The sequence below is a fragment of the Chrysemys picta genome, chromosome 2 (assembly GCF_011386835.1).
Source record: "Chrysemys picta bellii isolate R12L10 chromosome 2, ASM1138683v2, whole genome shotgun sequence".
Lineage (NCBI taxonomy): Eukaryota > Metazoa > Chordata > Testudines > Emydidae > Chrysemys > Chrysemys picta.
In genome coordinates, this window is record NC_088792.1 from 3995060 (window position 1) to 4022961 (window position 27902).

The 27902-nt window shown below is 49.0% G+C and overlaps 2 protein-coding genes and 1 long non-coding RNA gene across 8 annotated transcripts; 2 read left to right on the plus strand and 1 right to left on the minus strand.

The window, feature by feature from the left end:
- The first annotated feature begins 59 nt into the window (after positions 1–59).
- On the plus strand, positions 60–15124 carry LOC101943020 (zinc finger protein 398). 2 transcript variants are annotated; one of them, XM_065586587.1, is made up of 7 exons: positions 60–641; positions 2824–3207; positions 6755–6881; positions 8314–8427; positions 8561–8620; positions 9039–9152; positions 11712–15124. In XM_065586587.1, exons 1-7 carry the CDS (start codon positions 618–620, stop codon positions 12812–12814), a joined length of 1926 nt encoding a protein of 641 aa, XP_065442659.1. In that variant the 5' UTR covers positions 60–617; the 3' UTR covers positions 12815–15124. The 2 variants fall into 2 exon arrangements, with proteins under 2 accessions (XP_065442659.1, XP_065442660.1); XM_065586588.1 differs by having other exon boundaries at positions 11715–15124.
- On the minus strand, positions 14435–16542 carry LOC135981897 (uncharacterized). The gene is made up of 2 exons (XR_010599073.1): positions 15756–16542; positions 14435–15350 (listed from the first exon to the last, which is right to left on the minus strand). It is a non-coding gene; the product is annotated as an uncharacterized LOC135981897 (long non-coding RNA).
- An 11-nt stretch (positions 16543–16553) lies between these two features.
- On the plus strand, positions 16554–27837 carry LOC135981873 (zinc finger protein ZFP2-like). Of its 5 annotated transcripts, none has more exons than XM_065586521.1 (6): positions 16554–16685; positions 19520–19918; positions 20827–20908; positions 21235–21342; positions 21648–21761; positions 25215–27837. In XM_065586521.1, exons 1-6 carry the CDS (start codon positions 16554–16556, stop codon positions 26762–26764), a joined length of 2385 nt encoding a protein of 794 aa, XP_065442593.1. In that variant the 3' UTR covers positions 26765–27837. The 5 variants fall into 5 exon arrangements, with proteins under 5 accessions (XP_065442593.1, XP_065442594.1, XP_065442595.1 ...); XM_065586522.1 differs by having other exon boundaries at positions 25218–27837; XM_065586523.1 differs by lacking the exon at positions 16554–16685 and adding an exon at positions 16933–17032.
- The last annotated feature ends 65 nt before the right edge of the window (positions 27838–27902 follow it).

Below are 27902 nucleotides of genomic sequence, written 5' to 3' on the forward strand. Positions count from 1 at the left end.
GAGGGCAGTGGTGCGCGCGCACCCGGGACTATACACCGCCCACGTGGGCGATGGGGCCAGTGTACGAGCTCCTTGGGCCGGGCCAGGCCTCCCTCCGCGGGGCGGTGCAGCGACCTTCCCCCCAACCCGATGTCCCTGATACCCAGCGACAGACCGCGGGGCTAGTCCGTCAGTCTGGCCGCGGGCACAGCTCGTCCCAGTGCTGGTGCGGGCCGGGCCGGGGCGGGTGGCGCTGGCTGGGCGCAGCGGCGCTCAGGCCTGCAGCAGCCCGGAGACGTGTCAGGGCAGCGGGGAAAGCGCAAGCCCCCGCCAGGCCGGTGTTGGCCCAGTGGGGGGCGGAGCAGGCGCAGACCCCGAGCCCCGCCCCAGGTAGAACCCGGGACACGCGCCCCGCCCGCAGTAGGGGGCGCTGTTCGCGCGCGGGGAGGCGCCCGTGACCCGTTCTCTTTGCGGGAGCTGGCTCCCGGCATGCACTTCGCCCGCCCAGCATGGCCGCGCCGCCCAGCCCCAGCCCCGTCCCCTAGCGCGCGGCGCCGGGACTCTGCCCAGCCCGGAGCGGGAGCGGAGCTCGGCCGGGCCGGGCCGGGCCCGCTGGAGAAGCCCCGCCCGGGGGGGCCATGGCCGAGCGGGCCGCTGCCCAGGTAAGGGCCCGGCGGGCGGGGGAGCCTCGGGCCCCGGGAGCTTCTCCCCGCCCGGCCTGGGCCCCGGGAGCCGGGCCGCGGGGAGCGCGGGGCTGCCCGGCCGGGCTGGGGGGTGGCTCCGGCTGGGAGCAGCGATCGGGGCCTTGGTGCTTCCCCGGCTGCAGGGACCGGCCCCCTGCTGGGCACAAATACCCTGAGCCGGGTTGTGCCAGATGCTGCCCGGGACTTGCCTTCCCCGCGGGAGCCCGGGGGCTTGGGGGAGAAGCGGTTCCCGACTCGCCCCGGGGGTGTTTCTGGGCAAAGCGCTCGGTACTGTCGCTGCAGGAACGTAACCCCGCCTAGTCAGGGAGTGTCCCGGGCTGTGCTCCGTGCTCCACCGGGCAAGCAGTAAATCACAGGCCCTGGGCCGAGGCCTGACATGCCAATCTAAGGGATGCTGCTGCTTTTCGACCCCGAGAGTCCTGGTGCAGACTGTGCATCTCCATGGGGGTGCAGGGGTGGATTTAGTTGTAGGCTTGGGACCTAATTTTTAGACGTGACTAGTGAGTGTAACAAGGAGAAGGGAACGGATATGGGGCTCAGAAGAAAAAATAATCTTACACCAGTATGATTATCCGTCAGCCAACTAGGCCCTGATCCCGCATAATATTCCTTGGGGATGGGCCTTCTGCGTTCACCCCCAGTCCTGTTGACTTCAGTGGGGCACTGCACAGCGTTCTGCCTACACAGGGCAGCCTGCAGGATTTGGGTATTGGATATACGCATATTCTGGTAGTTCAGTTTTTATTTGTTCATAAAATGTATTACTATGGTTGAGTTGCTTTTTGTGAAAAGAAGAACAGGAGGACTTGTGGCACCTTAGAGACTAACAAATTTATTAGAGCATAAGCTTTCGTGGACTACAGCCCACTTCTTCGGATGCATATAGAATGGAACATATATTGAGGAGATATATATACACACATACAGAGAGCATAAACAGGTGGGAGTTGTCTTACCACCTCTGAGAGGCCAATTAATTAAGAGAAAAAAACTTTTGAAGTGATAATCAAGCTAGCCCAGTACAGACAGTTAGATAACAAGTGTGAGAATACTTACAAGGGGAGATAGATTCAATGTTTGTAATGGCTCAGCCATTCCCAGTCCTTATTCAAACCGGAGTTGATTGTGTCTAGTTTGCATATCAATTCTAGCTCAGCAGTTTCTCGTTGGAGTTGTTGCTTTTTGTGGGCATCGTGGAAGAAGTGAGTCTTAACGAGGGGGTTGAATGAAGTATGTCTTGCAGCTTGGCAGACAAGCCTTGGTCAGGCCGGAATATTCTAAAGAAAGAAAATAGCAGGATTGCTGTAATGGATTTAGAAAATCAGCAGCAGCTCTGTTGATGTAACCAGGGGGTCAAGTCCCAGACCAATGTATTATAAACCTCTAAACGTTACTTCTAGTGAAAATGTTAACAGACCTTTTAACTATTCTATCCAGACTAGAATTGCTGAGTGCTCAGAAGTTTGCCTTAATAGGGTTTGTGTGAAGATTTTCTTTCACATTACCCCATATGACATTCCCATCCCAAATCTTGTTTTGAGGTTCAAACAAACCCAAAGCCTCAAATCAAATCTCTGTAGCAACCAGAGTTTTGCTTGGCTCGGTTGCAAACTGTCCCCAGTGTGTTAGCAAGGCTTATAAACCTTAGTGGTGCACATCATCTGAGTTTTCACTTCATAATAATCCCAGCACAGGTGGGTTGGTGTGGTGGTGTTTGTTTTATTACAATAATGCCCAAAGGCCCCAACCAAGATCAGAGCTTCAATGTGCTCAGCGTGTACAAACCCATAGTAAAAGACAGTCGTTGCTCCGAAGAGCTTACCATGTAGACAAGAAGCAGGCACAAATTACACGTTACGTATTACAACGCAGATCAGTGGCAGAGGTGGGAATAGAACCCAGGTCTCCTGACTACCAGTCCCCTAGATCACATATTGGTTTTGTTGGGACTGTTTTGCACAACTCTAAATTTGACCCTATTAAAAACAAAGATCTAATCGCAAGAAGGTTTGAGCAGCCTGTAGCACATGATCTATTTTTATGTTGTTTCTCTTTGTAGAAGATCTACTTTTATGTTTGTTTCTCTTTGCTAGATGGGAACATGAACCCAGCTCTCTTTAATTTTTGTCCTTGCAAACAGGCATCGGAGTGGGACACAGAGGTACAAGCTCCCCTTATCCCAGATGTAAGTTTTGTGAAAGAAACCCAGCTGCAGACTGCAGCTATTTCCTTGTGGACTGTGGTAGCTGCTGTTCAAGCTGTGGAGAGGAAAGTGGAGTCTCATGCTATGCGATTGCTGAATTTGGAGCGGAGATCAGGGGCAGCTGAGAAGAAATTTGTGGATTGCGAGAAAACAGTGGTAGAGTTTGGTAACCAATTAGAAAGTAAGTGGGCTGTGCTGGGAACTCTGATCCAGGAGTATGGACTGCTGCAGAGAAGACTGGAGAACATGGAGAACCTGCTGAAGAACAGGAACTTCTGGATCCTAAGAATTCCCCCTGCTAGTAAAGGAGAAGACCCAAAGGTAACAGTAACCCATCTGGTACTTTAGTGTAAAACTAATGTATACTGTATCGGCGAAGTTTTTATATCCCTATAAATCACCACTGTAAAATGCCTTGGCTGGAGGGAGCGGTCTGTCTGGCTGCTAGCTGTGTTGCTTATTAAGCAAGTACTTGATCCACAAGATGTGTGAAAGCAATTATGAAACGTAACCCATTTTGCACTGCCCTACTCCAGTGTATCCTGCAGAATGAGCGTTCTGCTGCAGTCCAGGAAACCGTTCAATAGCAATAAAAGGAAGAAATCTCATTTTAAAAAACAACAACCAAGACATTTCATATAAAAATTCCTCTGTTAAAATAATATTATGTTTCCAAAGTGAAACACTTAAGTCTGGAAATGCCAAAATCCGTTGTTCCCCTAAACTTAACTCTGTTTCTTGGTCCATATGCATTACAGTAATGTCCCTAGGTATGCATGATTACATTTTATTTTTTTCCATGGGCCCCTGGACCCCTGCCCGACACAATAAAAGTTGGGCACTATCTAGTGCGGTGTTAATCCCAGACTTGATCATGCCGTGACCCCCTGTGGGTTCATCTCTGTTAATGCGACATGCCTCCGCCCCCAATAATTAGCATTCGGGATGGATTTGCACAAACAAAAACTCCATTTTAACAGCCTATTTGAAAACTCCTGGTGGGTAGCCAGACCCAGATTAACCAATGCATACTCACACAGGGCCTCTGTTTTGGGGGGCCTTGACCACTGGACCATAATGGGCAACTGGCAGCCCGGGCTGGGGGCACATGAAGCCTGCCGGATCATTTGATTTGGCCTACCACCCTGTGTGCAGAAAGGGGAGGGCTCTGCCCCCTCCGCCTTCCTCATCTCACCAGTTGCTCCTGTGTCTCCTCCATGCGTGGCTTGTGACCACCTGCTGGCCATTAAAGGCATGTTGCCCCTACTGCTACGAGAGCATTTCTATTGCTCTGGTAGCAGATGGTGCTGCCCAGAGAGCTGTTGGTTTCAAAGCTCTCTTTCATTTCATAGGCTACACTTGCAAACTTAACCTTCTTTTAACAAAGCTTTTTGAGTGGGATATTGGATGCTTGCAAATTTTAGATGCCTTTTTCAAAATACCTTCGACCAGCTGAGTAATACTGCTTTCCAGGATAAGTGCATGGCTTAAAACTATAAGGTTTTTTATTTAATTTTATTTACTTATTTTTAAAAAGAGAGAACTAACCCAGAATCTCCTACTGGAAGGCTCTCAAACTTTAAGAAATGCAAGCTATAGATCTGACTTTCTGGGTCGGGACCATCTAAACATTTTCTATTAAGCTTAAAAAAATATATATTTTGCTGAAATAGGTCTATTAACCAAGCAAAGGATGGATGACAATGAATACAATGTGCTATTAGTCATAATGATCCATGGCCATTCATTTGTTTTAAAATAAATATTTCAATGGGGAGGAAATCTATTCAATCTGTTTTTATATGGATCACTTGATGATTCCCTGTTCTGTTCATTCCCTCTGGGGCACCTGGCATTGGCCACTGTCGGAAGACAGGATACTGGGCTGGATGGACCTTTGGTCTGACCCACTAGGGCCATTCTTATGTTCTTATTTTACTTTTATTATAAATAGTTTCTATATTGTTTATAAAAGGTAATGTTCATGTTGCTTTCTTTAGAGGCATGTCACTTTCTACAGGGCCGGTTTCTATTGACTTCACTGACTACTTCAGATTCTGCTGCAAGTAAAAGCAGGATCTGGCCCAAAGTCCCACACTATGTTTGGGATGGCTTCCAGTCTACAGCTTTTACCAGTTGTCTTTCCACAAACTCCTAATAAGCATGGTGTTTGAGCTGTACCGTGTTCCAGTACAGTATCTGCGAACGGTGGAATAATACTTGATTCTACAACTATTATTAAAAATAGGGCAAAATTACCATGTGCAGTTAGTCACCTCTTGGTCCATAGCCTCTCCAGCACGTCAGAACCTGAGTGATCAATGTTAAATAGCCTACTTACGAGTAATGTGTTCTGTACAGGGTTTCTGGGCGATCAGAATAGATGCATAGTGAAGTAATCTTACTGAGAGGGGCTTGGATTCCAGGGTGATGTGTGGTATAAATACTCAAAAGACAAATGTTTGTATAGTGCAGGAGTTCTCAAACTGGGGGTTGGGACCCCTCAGGGGGTCGCGAGGTTATTACATGGGGGGTCGCGAGCTGTCAGCCTCCACCCCAAACCCTATTTTTCATCCAGCATTTATAATGTTGTTAAATTATATAAAAAAGTGTTTTAATGTATTGGGGGGTCGCATTCGCTTGCTATGTGAAAGGGGTCACCAGTACAAAAGTTTGAGAACCACTGGTATAGTGCATGCAGTGTTCTTCAGTACTGGAGAAAGCAAAGTAGATTTTTGACGTGCAGCGATGTCAGCACTAGGGAGCTGGTTAGCAAGCAGAAGTGAAAGGCATTTTTAAATAATACCTTAAACCAGGGGTGGGCAAACTTTTTGGCCCGAGGGCCACATTGGGGTTTCAAAACTGTATGGAGGGCCGTGTAGGGAAGGCTGTGCCTCCCCAAACAGCCTGGCCCCTGCCCCCTATTTGACCCCTCCCACTTCCTGCCCCCTGACTGTCCCCCTCAGAACTCCTGACCCATCCAACCCCCCCTGCTCCTTGTCCCTTGACCACCACCACCCTGGGACCCCCCACCCCTAACTGCCCCCCCGGACCACACCCCCATCCAACCCCCCCGCTCCCTGATTGCCCTGACCCCTATCCACACCCCTGCCCCCTGACAGGTCCCCTGGGACTCCTACGCCTATCTAACCTCCCCTGTTCCCCATCCCCTGACCGTGCCCCCCCCCCAACTTCTGCCCTATTCCCCTGTCCCCTGACTGCCCCCCGGAACCCCTCACCTCCTTACCATGCCGGAGCCAGCCACACCGCCGCGCTGCCCGGCCGGGAGCTCAGGGGCTGGGCAGGACAATCCCGCGGGCCATAGTTTGCCCACCTCTGCCTTAAACAGTCACTTAATCTATACAAATCCTCTTGAAATCAAAGGCTATAACTACACGCTGCTGACTTCTAAAATGCTTTGTCTAACTTTTTAAATAGGGCAAATTAACTTTAAAGTTTCTGTGGGAATACTATGGAAAATGTTTTCCCTATAAACGTGACTAATCCATTCCCTCTGCCTCCCAACTCACAGTGCCATTGTCGCTCATGCTCCATCTGATCTGGAGAGACCACCTCTGAGGGTGAGCAACAGTTCACTCTCCAAGCCCATTCCCGTCTCAACGCAGAGACTTCTAGCAAGGCCATCATTTGGTGCCAGTTTTCCTGGTGGTTATTCTGGTGTGGACACCTGTTGACTGGACATGGGATGGAGACCCACCTGCTTATATACTGACCAATGGGCACTCATCCCAAAGCTAAACTTCTGCCATTTCCAACCCATTTTTCTGTTATACAAGGTGAAAGGATAGGTGGTGTCAGGAGGCGATAGCAGCAGAAGGTGCTGAGTGTGTGACACTTGTGATTTCAGGTCCCAATGGCGTTTGATGATGTCTCAATCCAAATTCCCCGGGAGAAGTGGGAGAATTTGGAAGAGTGGCAGAAAGAGCTTTACAAGAATGTGATGAAGGGCAACTATGAGTCTTTGATCTCACTAGGTAAAGAGCAGTTTACACTTATTGGAGGCTTTGCAATCTGACTTGATTAATTTCTTCTATCTCATGGCTGTTCTCAACTTCCTCTGATTTCTGGTGGATCAGCACCTATCTCAGACCTGGTGTGATAGACCAGCTCCACAAATCTTCCCAATTTAGAGAGATTTCAAAATGCAAACAGGGTTCCTGATCCCTCCACCTTCTGAGTTTTCTGGTACTGAGTTAATTGTGTTTGTGTAAGCTCAGGCCATGTCCAGAAACCTGACCTATTCGTTGTGTGAAGGTGTTGCAAGATCTTCTGCATTAATGGCTGTCTCAGGGCTTCTGCCCATGTTATACTAGAAACACACATTTTAAAAATTAGGACTTTGCAAAAGGTTCACACAGAACCCTGAGCCACCTGATATTGGTGAGGATTGAGGTGCTGTTAATTTATGCAAACCTGAGCGTGCCAGCAAGTCATGAGGAAGTGATTACTAGGTCCTTGCTCTGGAAACCGCCCCTTGGTACAGACTGTCTTTCTGATTATTGACTTGTCTTGAATCCCCCTTTCGATGATGAGGATTATAGCAAGGCAACTCTGGAGGAGCCAAGGAAGTCTGAGCACAGGCAACTTTGTTTTAGACTGGCTCCTTAGTCAGTGATCTCTTCCTGGCAAGGAATGAAGATCCACGTGTCTAGACTGATTCTTTTAGATCAGATACCTTTGATACTGCCAGCCTCACGGTATCCTTGACATGTCTGCATAGCTTGCTGTGCCGACTGACAGCTGCCCATGAATGGCGGCAGCTTTTTCTCTCAGGATACGATGATGAGCTTTGGAGAAGTGCCCAACACATTTAGGCCTAGTCTTCACTTACCGGCTGGTCCGGCGGCATGCCATCGATGTTCTGGGATCGGTTTATCGCGTCTGGTTAAGACGCGATAAATCGATCCCGGATCGATCCCGGAAGTGCTCACAGTCGGCGCCGGTACTCCAGCTCGCCGAGAGGAGTACGCGGCGTCGACGGGGGGAGACTTCCGGCCGCGTCTGGACCGCGGTAAGTCCGGACTAAGGTACTTCGAATTCAGCTACGTTATTAACGTAGCTGAATTTGCGTACCTTAGTCCGAAGTCCGGACTAAGTGGGGACCAGCCCTTAGAGACCTACCGCTTCCTTGATAACCTAGAGGTTGCCTTTATTCTCCAGCAGCACAGGAAAGCCAGGCATTCTGCATTTTGCGGTTGTGTGAGGGAACCCACCCCCATCCTGCAAGGAGCTCCCATTTTCCAGCAGACATTTGCTCTTCTGCATGATCTTCGTTCACCGTTTCTTACATCTGGGCAGATTACCCGTCTCTTCCAGAGAGGCAAGGAGGTTGGCTTAAAACCAGGAGAACCTTTAAAACTAAAATCAGTACTTACTATATCCTCAATACCTCTTTCCCCTGAACAGATCATGCCATTTCCAGGCCTGATATTTTATCGCGGATTGAACAAGAGGAAGAGCTATGTGCTGGGGAGCCGCAGGACTTGGAAGTGAGAGAGATCCCTACAGAGTCTACCACAGGTGAGTAATAGACTGAAATGGAAAAGTGAGTGCAGTTAAAAGCAGGGAATTCCACCAAAGAATAGAAATATATGAGGAAAAACCACATGAGCTTGATACGTTTTAATTGACAGTTTTCTTATCTTCTTTGCAGATGTCATTCACGACTTTCCACCTGCCCCAGGTACTTCGGTCTCTGCCGGTCCCAGCACAGGTAATACAAAAAATCTCCTTGACACACTGATTGCAGTTAATGTTGCGAATCCTGCTCATCTAGTCACAGCTTAAATTTCTGTGCGCAGGTTCTGATTATCCTGCTCTTGCACCAGTCTCTCCTTGTTCTGGCTCTTCAGAGAATTTGGATCATCTGACCTGTTCACCCCATATTTTTTAATTTCCATTTTAAGGTGTGCACTCCATCAGAATGTGCATCTCTTCCAGCAAAGAAATAGTCAAATTCACCAGTGGTATATGCTAATGCAACTCTCCATTGAAGTCAGTGGAGTCATGCCAATTTGCTCCAACCGGATACTTGGTCCATTGTGTTGGTTTCAGTTCAGCTCTCAAATACTGAATAACATGTTCAGTGGATTATAGATAAGCTGTGATGTCACCCTCTTTCCTCTGAACAGAATCTCCCATTTCTACCACGGACATTATGTCATGGATTAAACAAGAAGAGGAGCAGAGCATACGGGCTCAAGCGAATGCTAAGGAACGAGAAACGCATAGAAGTACCTGCACCAGTGAGTACAGGAGTGAAATAACTGAGGAACAGTGAGTAAATTGCCTGAGAGTTACTTTCCTGAGGCGGCTAGTCCCCTGGATTTGTTGGGAGGCCCAGGCAGAGCCATCTCTCTGTACATTTGGGGTTTAGAGTGCCAGCCTGGAGGGAGGACATTCACCATGGATGCAGCTCCAATGGAAAGACAGAGGCAGGGCTTTGCTAATGAGTCGGAGGTGAAGGGGTAGCTGTTAGACTTCCTGTGAGGTGCAGATGGAGAATCCACTTGAGGGGAAAGTTTTCAGCAGCTGTGTGGGCTAGGGACCCTAGTTGCCCAAGCGTAGAGAGAGTGGGGATATGAATCATTTTTCCTCTCCTCCTGGAAAGAGGGCCCATCTCTGGTGACTGATCTACACAGAACTGGTCTTGGTCTTCAGTTTCTTTGTTAGCAAGAATGGCCCAAAAGGCAGAGTATGGTGTAGAGAACCAGAAGGAGGCAGACTGCAATGTGACTGATTTCCTCCAGTGTTGGGCTTGAGGGGCCTGTAACATTCAGGTGTTTTTTTTTTTTTTTTAATTTTAAAGGTGTTTTATTGATAAAAGAACCAGTAGTTGCTCATTCAGTGTTCATCCATGCTCCACACAGTAAATACCACCTTATACCACTTGGCCAGATAAAATGAATATTAAGACTTAAACGATTTTTTGACAGCACTCGTAAATCCCTTGTAAGCCTATTAATTCTTATACAGTTGGGAATGTTGTTTTTTCCTCTCTCCATAACAGTGAAAGCTTCACTCCGCTCCATAACAGGTTTTTATTCCTATATATAAAACTTTCTGTAAACAGATAAGCCCTGATCCTGCCCTGAGCTCTGCACAGTTCTCCATCTGTGCAGAACATCTTGCAAGATTGGGGCTTAAAACTCTAAGCACGTGTACGTAGAAGGCTGGTTCCATACAGCACACGGCTCTTCTGTGACTCTGATTTCTGGGTAGATGTCCACAATTTCTCTTTGGAAACATCACAGGGAATGATCTTGTATTTTGAAAAGCACTAGGAAATCAGAGCGAGAGTCCCCTTTTATCTTGGTGTGACTGAATGCAGATCTAGATGCATGTATTGTAGGTCCTTAGTTCCAAAGCTTTGGATTTAGACTTTTCTTAGAAGTGAAACTCAGCTCAAAATTTCTTCTTGGTGTAATGCACTAGGGAAAAAGTGGAAGATTTTCACTCCGCTTCTGTCCCACACCTGCTGTATGATCATGCAATAGATAAGGTTTACGGCCAGCTGTGTTGTAATTTTGGTGAAAAATGATGGGACATGGCAAGAATGATTCTTAGAGCTCCATTTTTGACTAGTCAGTCTAGAGGCCAGTTTGGGGTGAGGAGCTAGCCCAATGGAGAACTCTCTCTAAATAGCGGGATATGGGTCACTTCCTAGTACAGGGGTGGGCAAACTTTTTGGCCCGAGGACTACATCTGGGTGGGGAAATTGTATGCAGGGCCATGAATGTAGGGCTGGGGCAGGGGGCTGGGGTGTGGGAGGGGATGCGGTGTGCAGGAGGGGGTACAGAGTGGGAGAAGGCTCAGGGCAGCGGGTGAGGGCTCAGGGCAGGAGGCTGGGGTGCAGGAGGTTAGGGGGCTCAGGGCAAGGGGTTGTGGTGCAGGATGTGGGAGGGGGTGTGGTGTGCAGGAAGGGACTCAGGGCAAGGGGTTGGGGTGCAGGAGGGGACTCAGGGTAAGGGGTTGGGGTGCAGCAGGCGGTGCAGAATGTGGGAGGGGGCTCCGGTGTAAGAGGAGGTGTGGACTGTGGGGGGGGAATCAGGGCAGTGGGTTGGAGTGTGGCAGGGGGCTCAAGACAAGAGGTTAGGGGGCTCAGGGCAGGGGGTTGGGGTGTAGGCTCCGGCCCGGCGCCGCTTACCTCGAGTGGCTGTGGGGTGGCAGTGGCATGCAGTGGGGCTAAGGCAGGCTCCCTGCCTACCTTGTCCCCGTGCTGCTCCCAGAAGTGGCCAGCATGTCCGGTAGTGGTTCCTGGGGGTGGGGGTCAGTGGCTCTGCCTCGCACTGCCCTGTCTGTGAGTACCATCCCCGAAGCTCCCATTGGCCGCAGTTCCCCATTCCAGGCCAATGGGGGTTGTGGGGGGGCGGTGCCTGCAGGCAAGGGCAGTGCATGGAGCCCTCTAACACCCACCCACCCCATTCCCCAGGGACCACAGGGAAATGGTGCCGGCCGCTTCCGGGAGCGGCGCGGGGCCAGGGCAGGCAGGGAGCCTGCCTTAGCCCTGCTGCACCACAGGGCTGGCAATCCCACAGGCCGGGTTGAAAGCCCCGACAGGCCGTAGTTTGCCCTCCCTTCCCCTAGTACCTACAGACTGAGAGTAAAGTCTTTCTTACCTGGCACTGTCTCAACAGACCATTCCTAGCATTTTTGTAGCACGTGCAGAAAAGAAATCTGACTTCATGGGATTCCATTATGAATTAGAAACCTCCAAATCTTGAGGGGTTTCTTTATTCGAAATTGATGCATAAGTAATGTAAGGATTATCTTTCCCCTCTTCTCGCCCCCACCCCCCTTTCTAGCAGATGATAGGATCTTGGTCAAACATGAGGACCGTCCTGAGGAGAGAGGTCCTGTGAACCAGGAACTGCCTGTGACCTTATCAGGAAGATCAGAAGCATGCGTTTTCCAGGTAGCCAGCTGCGAAAATCAGCCCAACTCAAACATGCAGCTCATCTCAAACACAACCCCTACAGCAAACAATCTGGGGGAATCCACTCAAGGTGAAACAGAGTTTGGTCAGTTTCCAAACGTCACCGCCCAACAGGGAAGCCAACTGGGAGAGAGACCATATTTGTGCAGTGAGTGTGGGAAGTGCTTCAGCCGGAAAGACATCTTCATATCACATCAGAGAACCCACACAGCCGAGAAACCCTATTCCTGCTCCGAGTGTGGGAAAAAGTTTGCCCAGCAATCCAACCTGAACAACCACTTCCGGCTCCACACAGGTGAGAGGCTTTATGTGTGTTCACAGTGCGGGAAGAGCTTCATCCACCAGTCCAGGCTCACCTACCACTACAGAGTCCACACGGGAGAGCGGCCCTACATGTGCACAGAGTGCGGGAAGGGCTTCACCGAGCAATCCAAATTAACAAACCACTATCGAATCCATACAGGCGAGAGGCCGCACACTTGTGCCGAGTGCGGGAAGAGCTTCAGTTTGAAGATAAGCCTTATAATTCACCAGAGAAACCACGCCAAGGAAAGGCCTTATGAATGCACTGAATGCGGCTTAAACTTCAATTGTCACTCAGGACTCATCAGGCACCAGATGATTCACACGGGGGAGCGACCCTATAAATGCACAGACTGTGGGAAAGGCTTCATGCGGAAGGAGCATCTTCTGAACCACCAGCGACTGCACACGGGAGAGAGACCCTACCAATGTACGGTGTGCGGGAAAAGCTTCATTCGGAAGCATCATCTTCTGAAACATCAGCGGATCCACACCGGGGAGCGGCCCTACCAGTGCGCTGAGTGTGGCAAGAGCTTTAGGTATAAACAGTCGCTCAAAGATCACCTGAGAATTCATAGTGCAGAGCAGGGGCCGCCGGAAATTTCCCAGGGCCTTTTGCAGGAAATAGAAACTGGGCTCCTTGATGTTAAAATAGAAAATACATGGTAGCATGATTGTAAATAGTCAGTTGCCTAATAAAAGTACATCAGCTCCAGCAAATTGGAAGAGGATGTTATCGCATTATAAAGGTAAGTAAAAGCAGACATTCAAACTTCCCTCTCTTAGAGGAGCACACTCATGAGCTTCTAAATCCAGGAGCCCTCGAGAAGAAAGGATCCTCCATGTGCTCACATGAACTCTACAAAGGGGAAGGGAAGGCATGAACCTTGGCTCTGTGTCTGTCAAACTCATTATTGAGATGATTTGTACCTTCGTGTTGGTCTAACTCCTGTTTGAAGATCTTCCCGGTTAAAGCTTACCTTGCTGTGCATGTCAATCTGTTATACACACAAAGTGTATACAAATTTCTTGAATCTTTAATTTGAGCAGTCAATGCTTTTCTTTAGTTCTTGGACTTTATTTTAGGGAAAACAGGAACAAGAGATTAGACGTGACCCAGGTGAGAACTTTTTTTTAAAAAATAATAATAATAATCCACTTGTTTTTAAATACCATTAGGATCCTGCAATGTTTTACAGATTAAACGCTTTCCAAAAGAGCCTCATCAATATGAACCATGTCTTGGAAAACTTGAGTGGTCACTTCTGAGAATTCACAGATTTAAAAAAGAATGCAGCAGAGTTAATGTATTTTTTATAAGATAGTCAAGTGTTGTTTGCATGCATAACACTGCTGATATTAAGTGTAAGACCACTATTTATAAACCAAGCATTTATTACTTCCTGAATTTATTAAGTGTGGGGTTTTCTTTCTCTCAAAAAAGACAAGATTTTTGCAATTCCTCAGTATTTAAAAGTCTAATGACTGGAAACAAAAGTGGGATTTCTGTACATATGGGAAACAGGAAACCTACATAAAAAATGATCAAAGAACTTCTGTTTTAAAGATTCCCCCCCCTCCCCCCCCCAATGCCACTGAAATAATGTTGTAGTACTGTGATCACTCCATTAACAAAAACATCTCCATGCCGGAATATTAGTGGTCCTACAGCCTGTAAATGGCACTGTTTGTACACCGATTCCAGGGAGAACATTTTTCTTTGGCTGGTAGGGAATGTAATTCTTCTGAGGCACTTTGTTCTCCATGGTTTAAACATTGATGGACAGGGGATGATGTGGGTGTATGCTTCTGTATAGCTCTTTATTACATGGCTTAGTCACATGTGCAAAGTGTTAGCACCAAATTAAGGCTTTGATCACTTAACTTCTTGAGACTGCACAGACTGCTACACCTGCATCAAGCCATGCTGAAGACAGTGAGGCTGTGTGTGGACACAACTGCCCCCATGCAGGAAGTTGCAGGATTTGGGGCCTAAATTTGACTGTATATGCACCAAGGCCTTGATCCAGTTTCCCTTGAAGCCCATGAGTTTTTTCCATTGGCTTCAGTGGGCTTTGTGGCAGGCTGCCAGCGTGCTAAAATATAGAAAACTCAGCACAAGGACCAAAAAGACCCTGCAATTGCGACATTTAGTATAGTAGTTGGGGCTTGTTTTTGGGGGGTGTTCTGATTTTTGCTTTGTTGCTATTTTTAGGCTTCCTAGTTATCCTGTAAAGAACCAAATTCCTGGGGAAAAAAATCTCTGCAAAAATAAGATATCTTCCACCATGCTTACGAGCTAGGCCTTCAAGAACAAAAATTTGTGAGGGGAGACACTGAAAACTTTTTTTTTTTTTTAATTTACATTAATTGCAGCTGGCTGCTAATAAGTGTTCGCAGCAGAGAAGTGCATGCCCCTGTGGACTTAACTTGAAGTTACTGCAGTGCATTCAGGTCAAAAACATCTTTGTAAAGATTATAGTATATGCCGGATGCAGGAGAATATTGACCTGAGGCTTAAGAGCTTCTGAGCACTGTCCAGTCCTCTCCGCATTTGGTCTATTATTGGTAGTTTGAGTGAAAAGGAACAACTTCTCATGGGTAACTGGCCATTCACTCTGCAGTTACAGGCGCTATGTTCCACCGGTAGGCACGATGGCAACAGGTTTTCCCCTTTTTCTAAACTTCAACTCACACGATCAAGTACAATACATCCATTCCTGTTTACTGCTATTCTCGGTCTGCTCTAGAAAATAGATGAGGATGCAGAGAATACCTTTCAGCAGCCTAGGGTGTAATCATCCTTTGAGATATAGTCAATGCCATTGTGTTAATTTAAATCACTGTGAACACATCCATACAACCTTTTATGTAAAGTCTCTGCTTTTGTATAAACTGCCAGCACCTGAATAATTTTAACATCTTTGGCGTGAAAGCTTGTGTGTTAACTTTTATGGACCAATAAATGGTACTACCGGATTTATCCTGTCTGCTGTGTTTTAACATGTTGTAGCAGAGGTTTTGTCAATCTGATGTAGCACAGGAGGTCATCTGAAGCATGAGCGTCGTCCCAAGATGGATGGACTCTCCTGCAGCTAAAATCCTCTTCCTAGCAGCCACTTTCTTGTCATCACCTCCCCTTTCTTCCCATCTTGTGCGCGCTGCAGCTAGTCAAAGGAGTTCCTGGGGGTCAGTAAATGCCAAGCTGCAAAATGGAAGAGAAAAAACATGCTCACTTGCATTGGAAGCTCTTTGGGGCAGGGACTCCTTTGACTCTGTCTGTACCCCATCTAGTACAATGGAGTCCTGCTCCATGCCTGCATCTCCTAGGTGCTACTGCCGTACAACGAAACGTTTCAACCTTGCATAAGGCCTGTAGTTTTAAACAATGTTTAAACCACTGTGGCACAGTTTAAAACCTAGTTCTAGCTGAAAAAGTGTAAATGCACTTTAGCTTGCCAGTGGGGAGAGGCCTTTTAAGGGAATTAGAAATGATTTTTCAGCGGAACTTCTTGTACCATTTCTCAGGCTGTGTGGTTAAACTGGTTCAGCAAGAACCGTGGAAGGTGTAATTCTACCCTGAAAAGCGAAATTGAAAATAGCAACTTACTCAACAGATCTGCTCCTGTGTGTATCGAGAGCCTTAGCTCCCGACTTCATTAACAAAAACAAGTTTTTCTTCTGCTCATCCCATTTAAGTCTGCAGAGCGGAGCCAACACAGCTGAGAGAATGAGCTGGAATCTGTTCCTTCATGTGCTCGTTGACAGAATTGTTTACTACATCCTAAGCAGTTACATCTGTGTAAACCCCCTGAAAGCAAGGAGGTGTCATGGCTGTTGAGGGCTTAATTTGGGGATGTAGAAGACAGACCCTAACCTGATTCAGATGAACCCAGTCTGAGATTGCAGGGCTGGGAAAAACAATTGTTACTTATTAAATGTGCTCATGCTACAAAGAAACAATTGAATGACAGTAAACAAGCCCCTACAATGCCAAGCTGGGAGTTGCTTTTCAGAACAGAAATACACTTTTTAAAGAGCGTGTAGATCATTTACAAAAGAGTCTGAAAGCTCCATAACAGAGGGTGGTGCCATAATACCCCTTTAGTGCTTTACATTTCCCCTGCCCTGTATCAACAGGAATTGGTGCTCTTCACCTGTATGCAGGTGGTCTGTAATATACAGGGTCAGACTAGATCTGCTAGTCCCTTCTGTCCTTTAACGGTGTATCAGGTTCACCTGCAAACCATGTGCTGCCATTGGCAGTGGGGGCTGCTGCCAGAGATGATTAGAGCAGTAGGGGAAATTAAAGGGACAGAATTAATATATTCACAAAGTACAGCTAGCTTTTTTCTTCTGGACCGTACAGCCCAAATGAATTATGGAGCCAGTAGTGAGGTAGGCCCAAATGCTGGCCATCGTTATATGGGAGGAAAGGGGCTGTAAGCGGGCACTTCACTGGGCTGGCCAGTCCGAACAGGCTGTGGCTGGTGTGGTGTGCATAGGGAGAGGTGTGGTGGTGCGACAGGTGTGCACAGGGGTAAGCTCACACAAAAATACTCCTCCTTCCCCTTCCCACCCCGTCTCCACACAGGGGCCTTGTGAAACTTCACTTCTACAAAACAGTTCCCCAGTAGTTTGGAGCCAGGGCTTCAACCCCTGCAGGTCCCAACAGCAATGCTGCAGGGAAGGGGGGAGGGGGGGGGGAATTGCTGTTTTATTTTTATGCCTTAGAAGAGGCAGTAGGGGGGGGGGGGGGAGGGTCTATCAGCTGGAGCCTGGTGCAGGGGTTGTGCAGATCCCCCTTTAATTTCCGCAGTAGCTAAGCATAAGGACAGGCCCATGTTCCCTGCAGCGGGAGGGACCCCGCATGGGAGCAGGTCATCGGTAAGGGCTGGCGGCCGAGAGGCTGCCCCAGGCAGGAGCGGGGTGGGCCTGGGCCCCCCAGGAGCGGGTCTCGTGGGTGTGGAACTGGGCCGATGCAAAACTGGCTGCGGGTCGGGAAGGCCGGGGGGAGGGGCGCTCCTGGGCTGGGTTAATCGCACGGTCCCTGGGGAGACCCCGGCCGGGCGCTGCTCCCTGCCCACGAGAGCTCGTGCAAACACCTGCCGGCTCCGCGGGGCGGCCCCGGGTTCAAATCCCGCGGGAAGCGCGGGCTGATGCTGGGTGCGCGGCCCCGCCCCGCCGCTCCCGGGCCCCGGCAGCCAGGCCGCGGCTCCCCCCGGCGGCGCTCGCTCTGCTCCGCCCGGCAGCGGGGCCGGCCCGTGGCGAGGCGAGGCGAGGCGAGGCGAGGCGGCGCCGGGACTCTGCCCAGCCCGGAGCGGGAGCGGAGCTCGGCCGGGCCGGGCCGGGCCCGCTGGAGAAGCCCCGCCCGGGGGGGCCATGGCCGAGCGGGCCGCTGCCCAGGTAAGGGCCCGGCGGGCGGGGGAGCCTCGGGCCCCGGGAGCTTCTCCCCGCCCGGCCTGGGCCCCGGGAGCCGGGCCGCGGGGAGCGCGGGGCTGCCCGGCCGGGCGGAGCCCCGGGGTGGGGGGCGGTCGCTGCGCCCCCTGGACAAGCCATAGCGGCCCCTGTCGGAGCCGGCTGGTGTCCGGGGCCGCTGGCACCGCGCTCCCCGGGGCACTGGCTGCTTTGCCATGGACCCGCAGCTAAAGTCCGCTGGGAATCCGAGGGGCTGAGGCCTGGGGCAAGGCCCGTTTCACCTGCCCTCTGTGCACGCCCCATGGGGCTCGCTTTGCCCGCTGCAGTTTCCCCAGCCAGCGCGGGGCGTTGGAGTCCGAGGAGGGCAGGATGTCAGGGCAGGGCCAACTGTGGGGCTGGCCCTGATGCCAGGCATAAGAAGCCGAGTGGGGAAGAGGAGGGTGGAGGTTCCAAAGTTACCTCGTCTCTGACCCCTTTCGCGCTCCCCCTGGGCAGAGATTGGCTTTTATCTCATTTGTCCCATCTGGGTCAAGAAGGACAATAGACCCATCTTCTATGTTCTCTGTCCCGCAACTTCTAGACCTAGCAAAGTATTTTGGCTTTAGGGTTCTAAAACTGGCCAGGTATGTGGTGAGGGGAGAGTTTGCGTGTAACATCCTGGCTGTTAGAGCTGGGAAAGTGTGAGATCTAAATTCCAGTTCTGTTCCTGAAGATGGCTGATGGTGGAGGGAGGAAATGTTTCTGACAAGGACTCTGGCGGTAGAGGCTGGGTTCTCTAGTAGTTTTCTTTCTCCTCCCCGTCCCAATCATCCTTCCGGATTGACCTGCCTTTCTCAAGTCCCAGGTCATCATGACTCTCCCTTCAGTCAAGATCCGAGTGCAGCTCCCTTCAGAGCAATGGCTGCTGGCACAAAGGGGCTGCTTGAGGGTTGTGAAGGCCTCTCTTCCCTGCAGTACAGCACGCTCTGCTAGCCTGGGGGACCAAATGTTAGGCCCAGACTCTTCTCCGCATTGGGGGAGCAGGTACTGCGGTCCCTGGGCCAGCCCAACGCATGTTGGTGTAAAACGGTAGAGAAACATGCATTTCACCCATGAAATACTAAGCCTCCCTCCCTTCGAATCAGGGGAGATGCCCTGAGCTGTCTAATGATACTGATTTTGGCAGCTTAAGGTGATTGTTAAATAATAGTAAAAAAATAATTCTCCCGTTCATTCATATGGCACTAGGATGTGCATTACAACCTCTGCTAGGGTCTCCAACTGAAATCAGGACAGGTGAACGGGACTCTTCTCATCCCCCATTTGACAGTGGAGATCTGATCTAGGGAGGAATGTGACTTGTTCAGTTTCACACAAGGAGACTGTGGCAGAGATGGAAATAGGCCACACATCTCCTGAGTCCCTGTCCAGTGCTTTAACCAGAAACCCATCCTTGTTCTCCTTCCGTTTTGGGCCGAGGGGTCACTCAGGCAGAAGACCATGTTGGAGATGTTTTCCTATCATGCTCTAAGCAGAAACTTAGGAGTAAAAGCTAACAGTCCTGGTTTTCAAACCAAAAGCTTTAGTGTTTTGAAATAGGGAAAAGTCCCCAATGCAGGCAGAGTATTGACTATCTACAAAGTCTGTTTTGTTATTCAAAAATGAAGTTATTGACCAATAAAAAGGTCAAAAAATATGTGAACCTGCTGATGAGACCAATTTGGGGTCTTTTCAGGAAACATCTGAACAGTTTGAAATTGTATTGCAGGCGGAGTTCAGGTTTTCACGTGTGTCAAATTTCAGGCTGATGTAGGTTAAATTGTCAGAGTTTAAAAACACAGCTGATGATGAAAATATCAACAGACTTTGATACATCTGGAGAGTGACTCTTTTAGAATAAAGAAACACAGTGCTGAGTGGCAGTTCGTGTATTGTTTACCTCGCTAGATGTCTTTCCATTTCCGTCCTTTCAAACAGGCTCCAGAATGGGACGCAGAGTCATGGTGGCCAATGCCTTTGCAGCCCCCTGCTGTCCCTGAAGAAACTTCCCTGAGAGAAACCCAGCTGCAAAGAGCCGAGATTTCTTTGACTGTGGTGGCTGAAGTTCAAGCCGTAGAGAGGAAGGTGGATTCTCAGGCTGCACAGTTGCTGAATCTGGACGGGAGAATGGGGACGGCTGAGAAGAAACTAGTCGGCTGTGAGAAAACAATGGTGGAGTTTGGGAACCAGCTGGAGAGTAAATGGGCCGCGCTGGGAACTCTGATCCAGGAGTACGGGCTGCTGCAGAGGAGGCTGGAGAACATGGAGAACCTGCTGAAGAACAGGAACTTCTGGATCCTGAGACTCCCCCCAGGCACTAAGGGAGAAGTCCCCAAGGTAACGATATCCCAGCTGGTGCAGAAGAGCCGAGGTAAAGCTGATTGTCAGATATCAAAGGGGTGTTTGTGTCTTGTGGCTGGTAGGTTCTTTAAGGCACTGCTGATTTGGATCTCCTTGATAGATACTTTTGTACCAGGAATAAAATCTTGGGGGGGATAATATTGCCTGTCCCTTTAATTCTGGTGCCATTCCCCCAGTCAGCATTGATGTAACTCTCAAAAAGACTCTGATATCATCTCCTGCCTCTTCTCATTCAAATTACTGGGTTGTTGGATCATCTTCCAAGACATGAGGTAGGAGGGGTCCCTATGTAGCTACATTTCATTCACAGCGCTGACCTCCGGCAGGTGAGGTTTTCTCCCATCTGCGTTGTCTTTTCTCATGTTCTCTCAATGTTATTTTAGGACCAAACTCTCTGCTGATGTAGCTATATTAAAATCAGTGGAATTCCACCAGCAGAGACATTGGCCTTTAACCTCTATGGCTGAAGAGAGTTCTGCCTCTGTGCACATTTGAGTTTTGGCCTGTTTAGGTGTATCCGCCAACAAGGGAACTAACTGAAACTACTTGATTGCTTCTTTGTGGACATCTAGGGTGTGTCTACACTGCACACACCTCATGGCGGTGTGCAGAGTTCATACACTGCACGGCACACTAGCTTGGGTATAAATAGCAGTGTGGACAGTGAGGCATGGTTTAGATGAGTAAAACCACACCAGAACCTTAGGGTATGTATCCTACACGGCTCTCCACACACCCAAGCAGTGCCTTCTCCGTCTACACTGCTAATTTTATCCGTGTAGTATCCCGGTGCTGGAGCCTTTCTCTACCACAGGGGAAAGCATGCAGCGCTTGTGATGTCAGTCCCAGTGTCGTTTGATGCGTCTCTGTATTTCTCTGAGCAGGGATGGGAGAGTGCAGCCAAATGGCAGAAGGAGCTTTGCGAGAACGTGATGAAGGGGAACTTTGAGACTCTGATCTCCCTGGGTAAGGATCAGTTCTCACTTGCTTATTACAAGCTTTGTGATGTGGCAAGGGCTGGGTTGGCTCTAGCTCAGTTATTGATCAAGGGTCAGAGCCTCGCTGGTGTACAATGCGTTGTGTTCCTCTCCATCTGATGAGCCTTAAATCTACTGCTGGGAGCCCAGCTTACCTGTCACCAGCGATCTCTAGTTTCTTCATGCTCTTCATTAACACTTTTGCAACTTGGTTCATAGGAGCAGGTCCCTTCAGTGACAAAAGGGGGTTTAAAATCACATCAAGTTTTATGTCATTAAAGACCAAAAAGCCCTATTCTTCTTCTCTATGAACAGACTCTGCGATTTCCAAACCCAGCATGCTGTCCCGGATTGAACGAGGAGAGGAGCCATGTGTTGAAGATGAGCCGGAGGAGACAGAAATCCCCATGGAGCCCAGCATGGGTAGGACATGGTTAATACTCCAAGAGCCTGGCAGGCTCTTTGGATTTCTCATCCTCAAGGTTCCTTATCCTCAAGACAATTCTGACCCCAGATTTCTCCACCCACCCCAATAGGTTCTAAATCTAACAACTCCCCTTTCTGACTTTCTGCCCACTGATCCTCTGTCAGTTTTCGCTGAATCCTCATTACCCTGTTTACATTTATTCAGGAAAGAAATGGTTTTGGGTAGAGATTGTGTTTTCCCAACATCCACAGAATGCTTAGCAAAGGGTTTGAAAAGCAATTTCCTTCTTTCCCCTGAACAGACTCTCCGGTTCCTACACATGAGATTTCATCCTGGATTAAACAGGAGGAGGAGCTATGTATCAAGGATCAGCAGGACTCGGAGGAGAGAGAGATCCCTGCAGATCTTAGAATGGGTGAGCAATAGATTTAAACGACTGAGAAATGACAGTAGACAGAGCTGGAAATCCAATCAAACCTTCCTGAGCTCCTATAATTCTATCTTTTTTGTACATCTGTCTTAACTTTGTAAGTAGCCTTTGTCGGTGCATAAGAATAGCCATGCTGGATACATCTAGCCTGGTATCCTGTCTTCTGAGAGTGGCCACTGTCAGATGCTTCGGAGGAAGTGAACAAAACGGGGCAGTTTGAGTGCTCTATTCCCTGTCGTCCAGTCCCAGCATCTAACAGTTGGAGGTTTAGGGACACCCAGAGCATGACGTTGTGTCCCTGACCATCTTGGCTAACAGCCATTGATGGACCTATCCTTCATCAACTTATCTAATTATTTTTTAACCCAGTTATACTTTTGGCCTTCACAACCTCCCCTGGAAACAAGTTCCACAGGTTGAGCGTGCGTTGTGTGAGGAAGTACTGCCTTGTGTTTATTTTAAACCTGCTGGCTATTTGATCGGGTGACCTAATTCTTGTGTTATGAGAAGGAGTAAATAACACTTCCTTATTCACTTTCTCCACACCAGTCATGATTTTATAGACCTCTATCATATGCCCCTTTAGCCACCTCTTTTCTAAGCTGAACAGTCTGTTTTTTAAATCTCTTCTCATCGGGTAGTTGATCCATACCCCTAATAATTTTTGTTGCCCTTCCCTGTACTTTCCAATTCCAATACCTTGTTTGAGATGGGGTGACCAGATCTGCACTCAGTATTCAAGATGTGGACGTACCATGGATTTATATAGAGGCATTATGATATTTTCTGTCTTATTTTCTATCCCTTTCCTAATGGTTCCTAACCGTCTGTTCGCTTTTTTGACTGCCGCTGCACAGTGAGCAGATGTGTTCAGAGAACTAACCATGATGACTCCCAGATCTTTCTTGAGGGGTAACAGCTAATTTAGATCCCATAATTTTGTATGTGTAGTTGGGTCTATTGTAGTCATTGGGTATGTTGTAGTTATGTTTTCCAATGTGCATTACTTTGCATTTATCAACATTGAATTTAATCTGCCATTTTGTTGCCCGGTCACCCAGTGTTGTGAGATTCTTTTGTAACTCTTCACATACTGCTTTGGACTTAACTATCTTGAGAAGTTTTGTATCCTCTGCAATCTTAGCCACCTCACTGTTTATCCTTTTTTCCAAACAATTTATGAATATGTTGGACAGCACTGGCCCACTACAGATCCTTGGGGGACTCTAATTACCTCTCTTCACTGTGAAAACTGACTGTTTATTTGTACCCTTCATTTCCTGTCTTTTAACCAGTTACTGAGCCATGAGAGGACCTTCCCTCTTATCCCATGACTCTTTAATTTGCTTAAGAGCGTTGGTGAGGGACCCTGTCAAAAGCTTTCTGAAAGTCCAAGTACACTGGATCCCCCTTGTCCACATGTTTGTTGACCCTCTCAAAGAACTCTAGAAAATTGGTGAGGCATGAATTCTCTTTACAAAGGCTGTGTTGACTCTTCTGCCACACATTGTGTTCATCGTAGTGTCTGAAAATTCTGTTCTTTACTGTAGTTTCAACCAGTTTGCCTGGCACTGAAATTAGGCTTACCAGTGTGTAATTGCCAGGATCGCCTCTGGAGCCTTTTTAAAAAATTGGCATCACATTAGCTACCCTCCTGTTACCTGCACACTCTAGGGCACCTATCATTACCCTTCCTTGGGCTCAAGGCCTAACCGTTTTAATTTAGGCAACTACCCTTCCCCAGTTCCTAGGGCTCAGGGCGTACTCTTCTGCAGGTTTGCAGGGCCTTTTACCAATGAAAGAACTCTGAGCTTGGGCTGTGTCCTGAAGTTAGGTTCCAAAAAACTTCCTTTTGGACCCCGATTTATATAGTTAGAGCTAAGCAGGACTCAAGTTTACCTTAACCAATCATTTTTAAAGAAAAGTCATACCATACAGTATTCACCAATCACAGCCCATTACGAAACAATTCTTTACCCAATCAGACCCCACCACCTTAGTTGATTTAAATCTTGCAAAACAGACCAAAACAATCAAAGAACCAGACACAGACCATACAGATAAACAATAGAGAAGTGGGGACCATAAAGGCAAAACAATGGAAATAGAAATTTCACAATCACAACTATTGATAAGCGATTCCTTGCCAGACAAAATGTTGTCAAACAAAGTTTTCTTTAAAGATTCTAAGACCTGTTTCTTTATCTGGTGGCGATGGGTCCTGTTAGGACAGGTGCGCCTTCTTAACAGTCTGATGTTATGCTGCTTTGATGCAATGTAGATGGTGGTTCAGGTTTTGGTCCTGCAACCTGCCCAGTCATTCTTGTCCTCATACAAATTCATTGTGTGCATGTGATGAATTACAGAACCTTGTGACATACTTCATTTATTTTTCACCACGCCTGCCCTCTGCCCTCTTATCTATCTCACCTGAAACTTGCAGCGTTCCAGACCTCTGAGCTGCTTCAGATCAAAGCCTGCTCATCTGCCCAAGGCTTAGATAGTCACCGATTCAGAAGGGACTGGCTTCGCTTCCAATAAATATTACAACTCTGCAGGACTAGAAATGGGAAGCTTATTTCACTTGAAAGGGGAGATGCACGGCACTTGCTTCTGGCCCTGAAATGTCCTGAGAATAAACATAGAAAAGCTATTTTAGGTCCCTGTTAGAAATTTTGATGATTCCATCTTCATCTGAAAGATTTAGAATCATGGTAGCGAAGGGAGACTAGCTTTAAAGGCAGAGGGATACAAAAGGAATCCCAGCAAAAAGCATTGGTTAGTTATTTCGGTAACATGTGGCATATGCAGCATGCATGGTGGCGCGGTCCTGTCTAAAGGCTTACCTGGCCCTTGTTTGGGGTGACCTGGGTGACTCCCGAGTGGTGTAGCCATCCCAAACTCAAGCTGATTAAAGCCATTGATTGTGTAGATTTCCAAACCCGAAAGTGTGTTCCCCTGGCAATTGACTAGAATATTCTAGATAAATCCCATTCCTCACCCCAACTTTGAAAGCTCTGATTTTCCCACTGCAGTGCTGACCTGCATTTCCTGTGTGTGTCTCTCACTACGCCCCAGCAGCAAGGCCAGTCTGCTGCAAAGCATTCTGGGTGCTCTGACATCCTGTTGCATGTGGGGGTGGGGGGAAGAGGTGAGGAAACCAGCAGGAGTGTCTGTCAGACAGGAAAGAGGTAGGGGAGGAGAGGTGCTGTAGGAGGGACTGCACAGGTACCAGATGACAAGCCCCAGAGAGGAAACGTTTTGTCCATAAAGCTTTGTGTTATACACTGTGGTTTTTGCTCTAGTAAAAGGTGTCACTTCATCCACCTTTTCCCTTATAGACTAACACTGCTGCCAACCCTTTCTGCATTATGTATTGGAGACTTCCTTCCTCTGAGCCAGATGAAATGAAGGTCTTGATTCTCTCTTTTGTACCAGCAGATGTTGAGCTCACAATCAAAACAGAGGAGCGACATCCTGAAGAAGGCCCTAGCAACCTAGAGCTCCCTGGGCCGTTGCCAGGACGAGCAGAGGAGAGAGCTTTCCAGGGTGCTGAACAGGAAGCGGCCGTTGAGAGTCCTTGCACTTCAATCCGCTCTCCAGGTAACAACCTGGGGGAACTTACTCCACATGAAAGAGAACTCAAAACTGCTGCTGCCCATCTCCGGGGCAATGCAGGACTAGCCCCCTATGCATGTGCCCAATGTGGGAGGAACTTCACTCGAAAGGACATGCTCCTGTCGCACGAGAGACTCCACACGGGTGAGAGGCCCTACGTGTGTGCTGACTGTGGGAAGAGCTTTAGGCTCAAGATCAGCTTTATGAAGCACCAGAGATGCCACACCAAGGAGCGGCCCTATCCGTGTAACGAATGCCAGAAGAGCTTCAAGTGCCACTCGGCGCTCGTGCGGCACCAGATGATCCACAGGGGAGAGCGGCCGTATAAATGCGACCAGTGCAACAAAAGCTACAGCCGCAAGGAGCACCTCCAGAACCACCAGCGGCTGCACACCGGGGAGCGGCCCTTCCAGTGCGCCGCCTGCGGGAAGAGCTTCAGTCAAAAGTTCGTGCTTGTCTCGCATCAGCGCATCCACACGGGGGAGTGGCCCTACAAATGCACGGAGTGCGGGAAAGGCTTCAGTGAGAAATCCAAGCTGACCAGCCACTACAGGATCCACACCGGCGAAAAGCCCTACAGCTGCGCCCAGTGCGGGAAGAGCTTCCGCCTCAAGGTGAGCTTCTTAAGGCACCAGACGAGCCACGGCAGCGAGAAGCCCTACCCCTGCACTCAGTGCGGCAAGAACTATAGCTATCACTCAGGCCTTCTCCGGCACCAGCTGATCCACGCGGGGCAACGGCCGCATCAGTGCAACAAGTGCGGCAAAAGCTATGCTGAGAAGTACCGCCTGCGGAATCACCAGCGTGTCCACCTGGACGAAGGACCGCAGCGGTGCGTCCCGTGCGGGAAGAGCGTCTCGGGGAAGCAGGACCTCCTGAGCCCCCAGCAGAGTCATGCCGACGGACGTCACCAGCGCGCCACATGCGGGCAAAGCGTCTGGCTCGTGGAGAGCGGCTTAAAGCACCAAAGAAACCACGGCAAAGAGAAGCCCTACGAATGCAGTGACTGCGGGAAGAGCTTCAAGTGCCAGTCGGAACTCACCCGCCACCGGAGGGTCCACACGGGGGAGAGGCCTTACAAATGCACCAAGTGCGACAAAAGCTACAGCCAGAAGTACCATCTCCTCCAGCACCTGCGCGTTCACACTGGGGAGCGGCCCCATCAGTGCAGTGACTGTGGGAAGAGCTTCATCCGGAAGGAACATCTCCTGAAACACCAGCGGATCCACACCGGAGGGAGGCCTCACCAGTGCAGCGAATGCGGGAGAAGCTTCCAATATAAACAGTTGCTGAAAGACCATCAGAGGGCGCATAGAGCGGAGCCAGCTCACCTGGAGGCTTCTCCAAGGACTGAAGCCTGGGTTCCTTAATGCAGAAATGGGTTCCGGCCTGCCGCTTATCTTCTAACATGCAAAGCAAATCCAGTACAGCAGGTCTGGGAGTTAACACACTCACCGCGCCCTGATCTGGCAAGCACTTACATGCATGGTTAACGTTAAGCATGTGACTTCAATGGGAGCCAATGGAGAGAGACCTGAGCCCTATCTGGCAGACTCGGCTAAACTGGAAACTGACTAGAAACTTTTAATAGCTAGATTTCCTCCCTCTCCCCCCCCCCCCCCCCACCCCTCCGTGTATAGCATGGGTCTCTCTCATCCTGCAGCTGCTATCTTGTGAGAATGCTCGTCACGGATTTGTTTTATACGTACAGTTTGTGTATGGCCCCCATGGTTTCAGGTTTGCACATGTCCATTCTCTTCTAGCTAGGATCTGTATGCAACTTGTGTTTATCACTATTCCCTTGTGGGGTTCTGTAAATTCTCTCTATGGAGAGAATGGAGGGTAAGTGAGCTGTTGCCCACTTGCATGTCTTCTAGAGCCAGGACAGGACTACTCATGCATAGCCTTTGGGGCTGGAGCCAGCCCTATTCCACCCACTAAAAATAGGCTCTTTGGGGTGAGCATTGGATTGGAAGTCACGCGTTCTAATCCTGGCTCTGCCTGTCTGGCCTTGGGCTGTGCCTCCATGGGGATGATCAGGAGCTCCCTCGTTATGGTGCTGTCAGCATCAAGCGAGTGCAGGGGTTTGAACGGGTGAGCTGCTCACTGTTAAATGCAGTGTTTGCATTCCTGCTCGTGGCTGACAGCTGTGGCGGAACGTGTCTCTTCTAGAAAGGGGAATGGAGGATTTGTGTAGAGTTGTGGTTCTTCAGTGACCATCCCAAGCAGTGGCCACTTGTACAAATTGTAGACAAGCAAACACTAGCGATGCTGCAACAACAAACTAACTCTCTTTCGATGCGGTCTGTTGTGAGAGGGCTGTGTCTGGCTGCTGGCCTGTGTCGTTACATTCAGAATGAAGGAGGGCTTGTACGTGACTTTGGATAATGTGTGACTTTATTGCATTCATCGGTTAGAAATTAAACGTGTTCGATTTACTAGATAATTTGTTTAAACTGCGTTTTGTGTAACTGTCAGAAATAATGAGAGCCCAAGAGGTGGCGATTC

Coding starts and splice junctions, on each gene's coding strand:
- LOC101943020 (XM_065586587.1), top strand. CDS start 618: ATGGCCGAGCGGGCCGCTGCCCAG. Junction 3,208..6,754: donor GTAAAGGAGAAGACCCAAAG/GTAACAGTAACC, acceptor TTGTGATTTCAG/GTCCCAATGGCGTTTGATGA. Junction 9,153..11,711: donor GCATAGAAGTACCTGCACCA/GTGAGTACAGGA, acceptor CCCCCTTTCTAG/CAGATGATAGGATCTTGGTC.
- LOC135981873 (XM_065586521.1), top strand. CDS start 16,554: ATGCTGGCCATCGTTATATGGGAGGAAAGGGGCTGTAAGCGGGCACTT. Junction 20,909..21,234: donor TGAGACTCTGATCTCCCTGG/GTAAGGATCAGT, acceptor CTCTATGAACAG/ACTCTGCGATTTCCAAACCC. Junction 21,762..25,214: donor CCCTGCAGATCTTAGAATGG/GTGAGCAATAGA, acceptor CTTTTGTACCAG/CAGATGTTGAGCTCACAATC.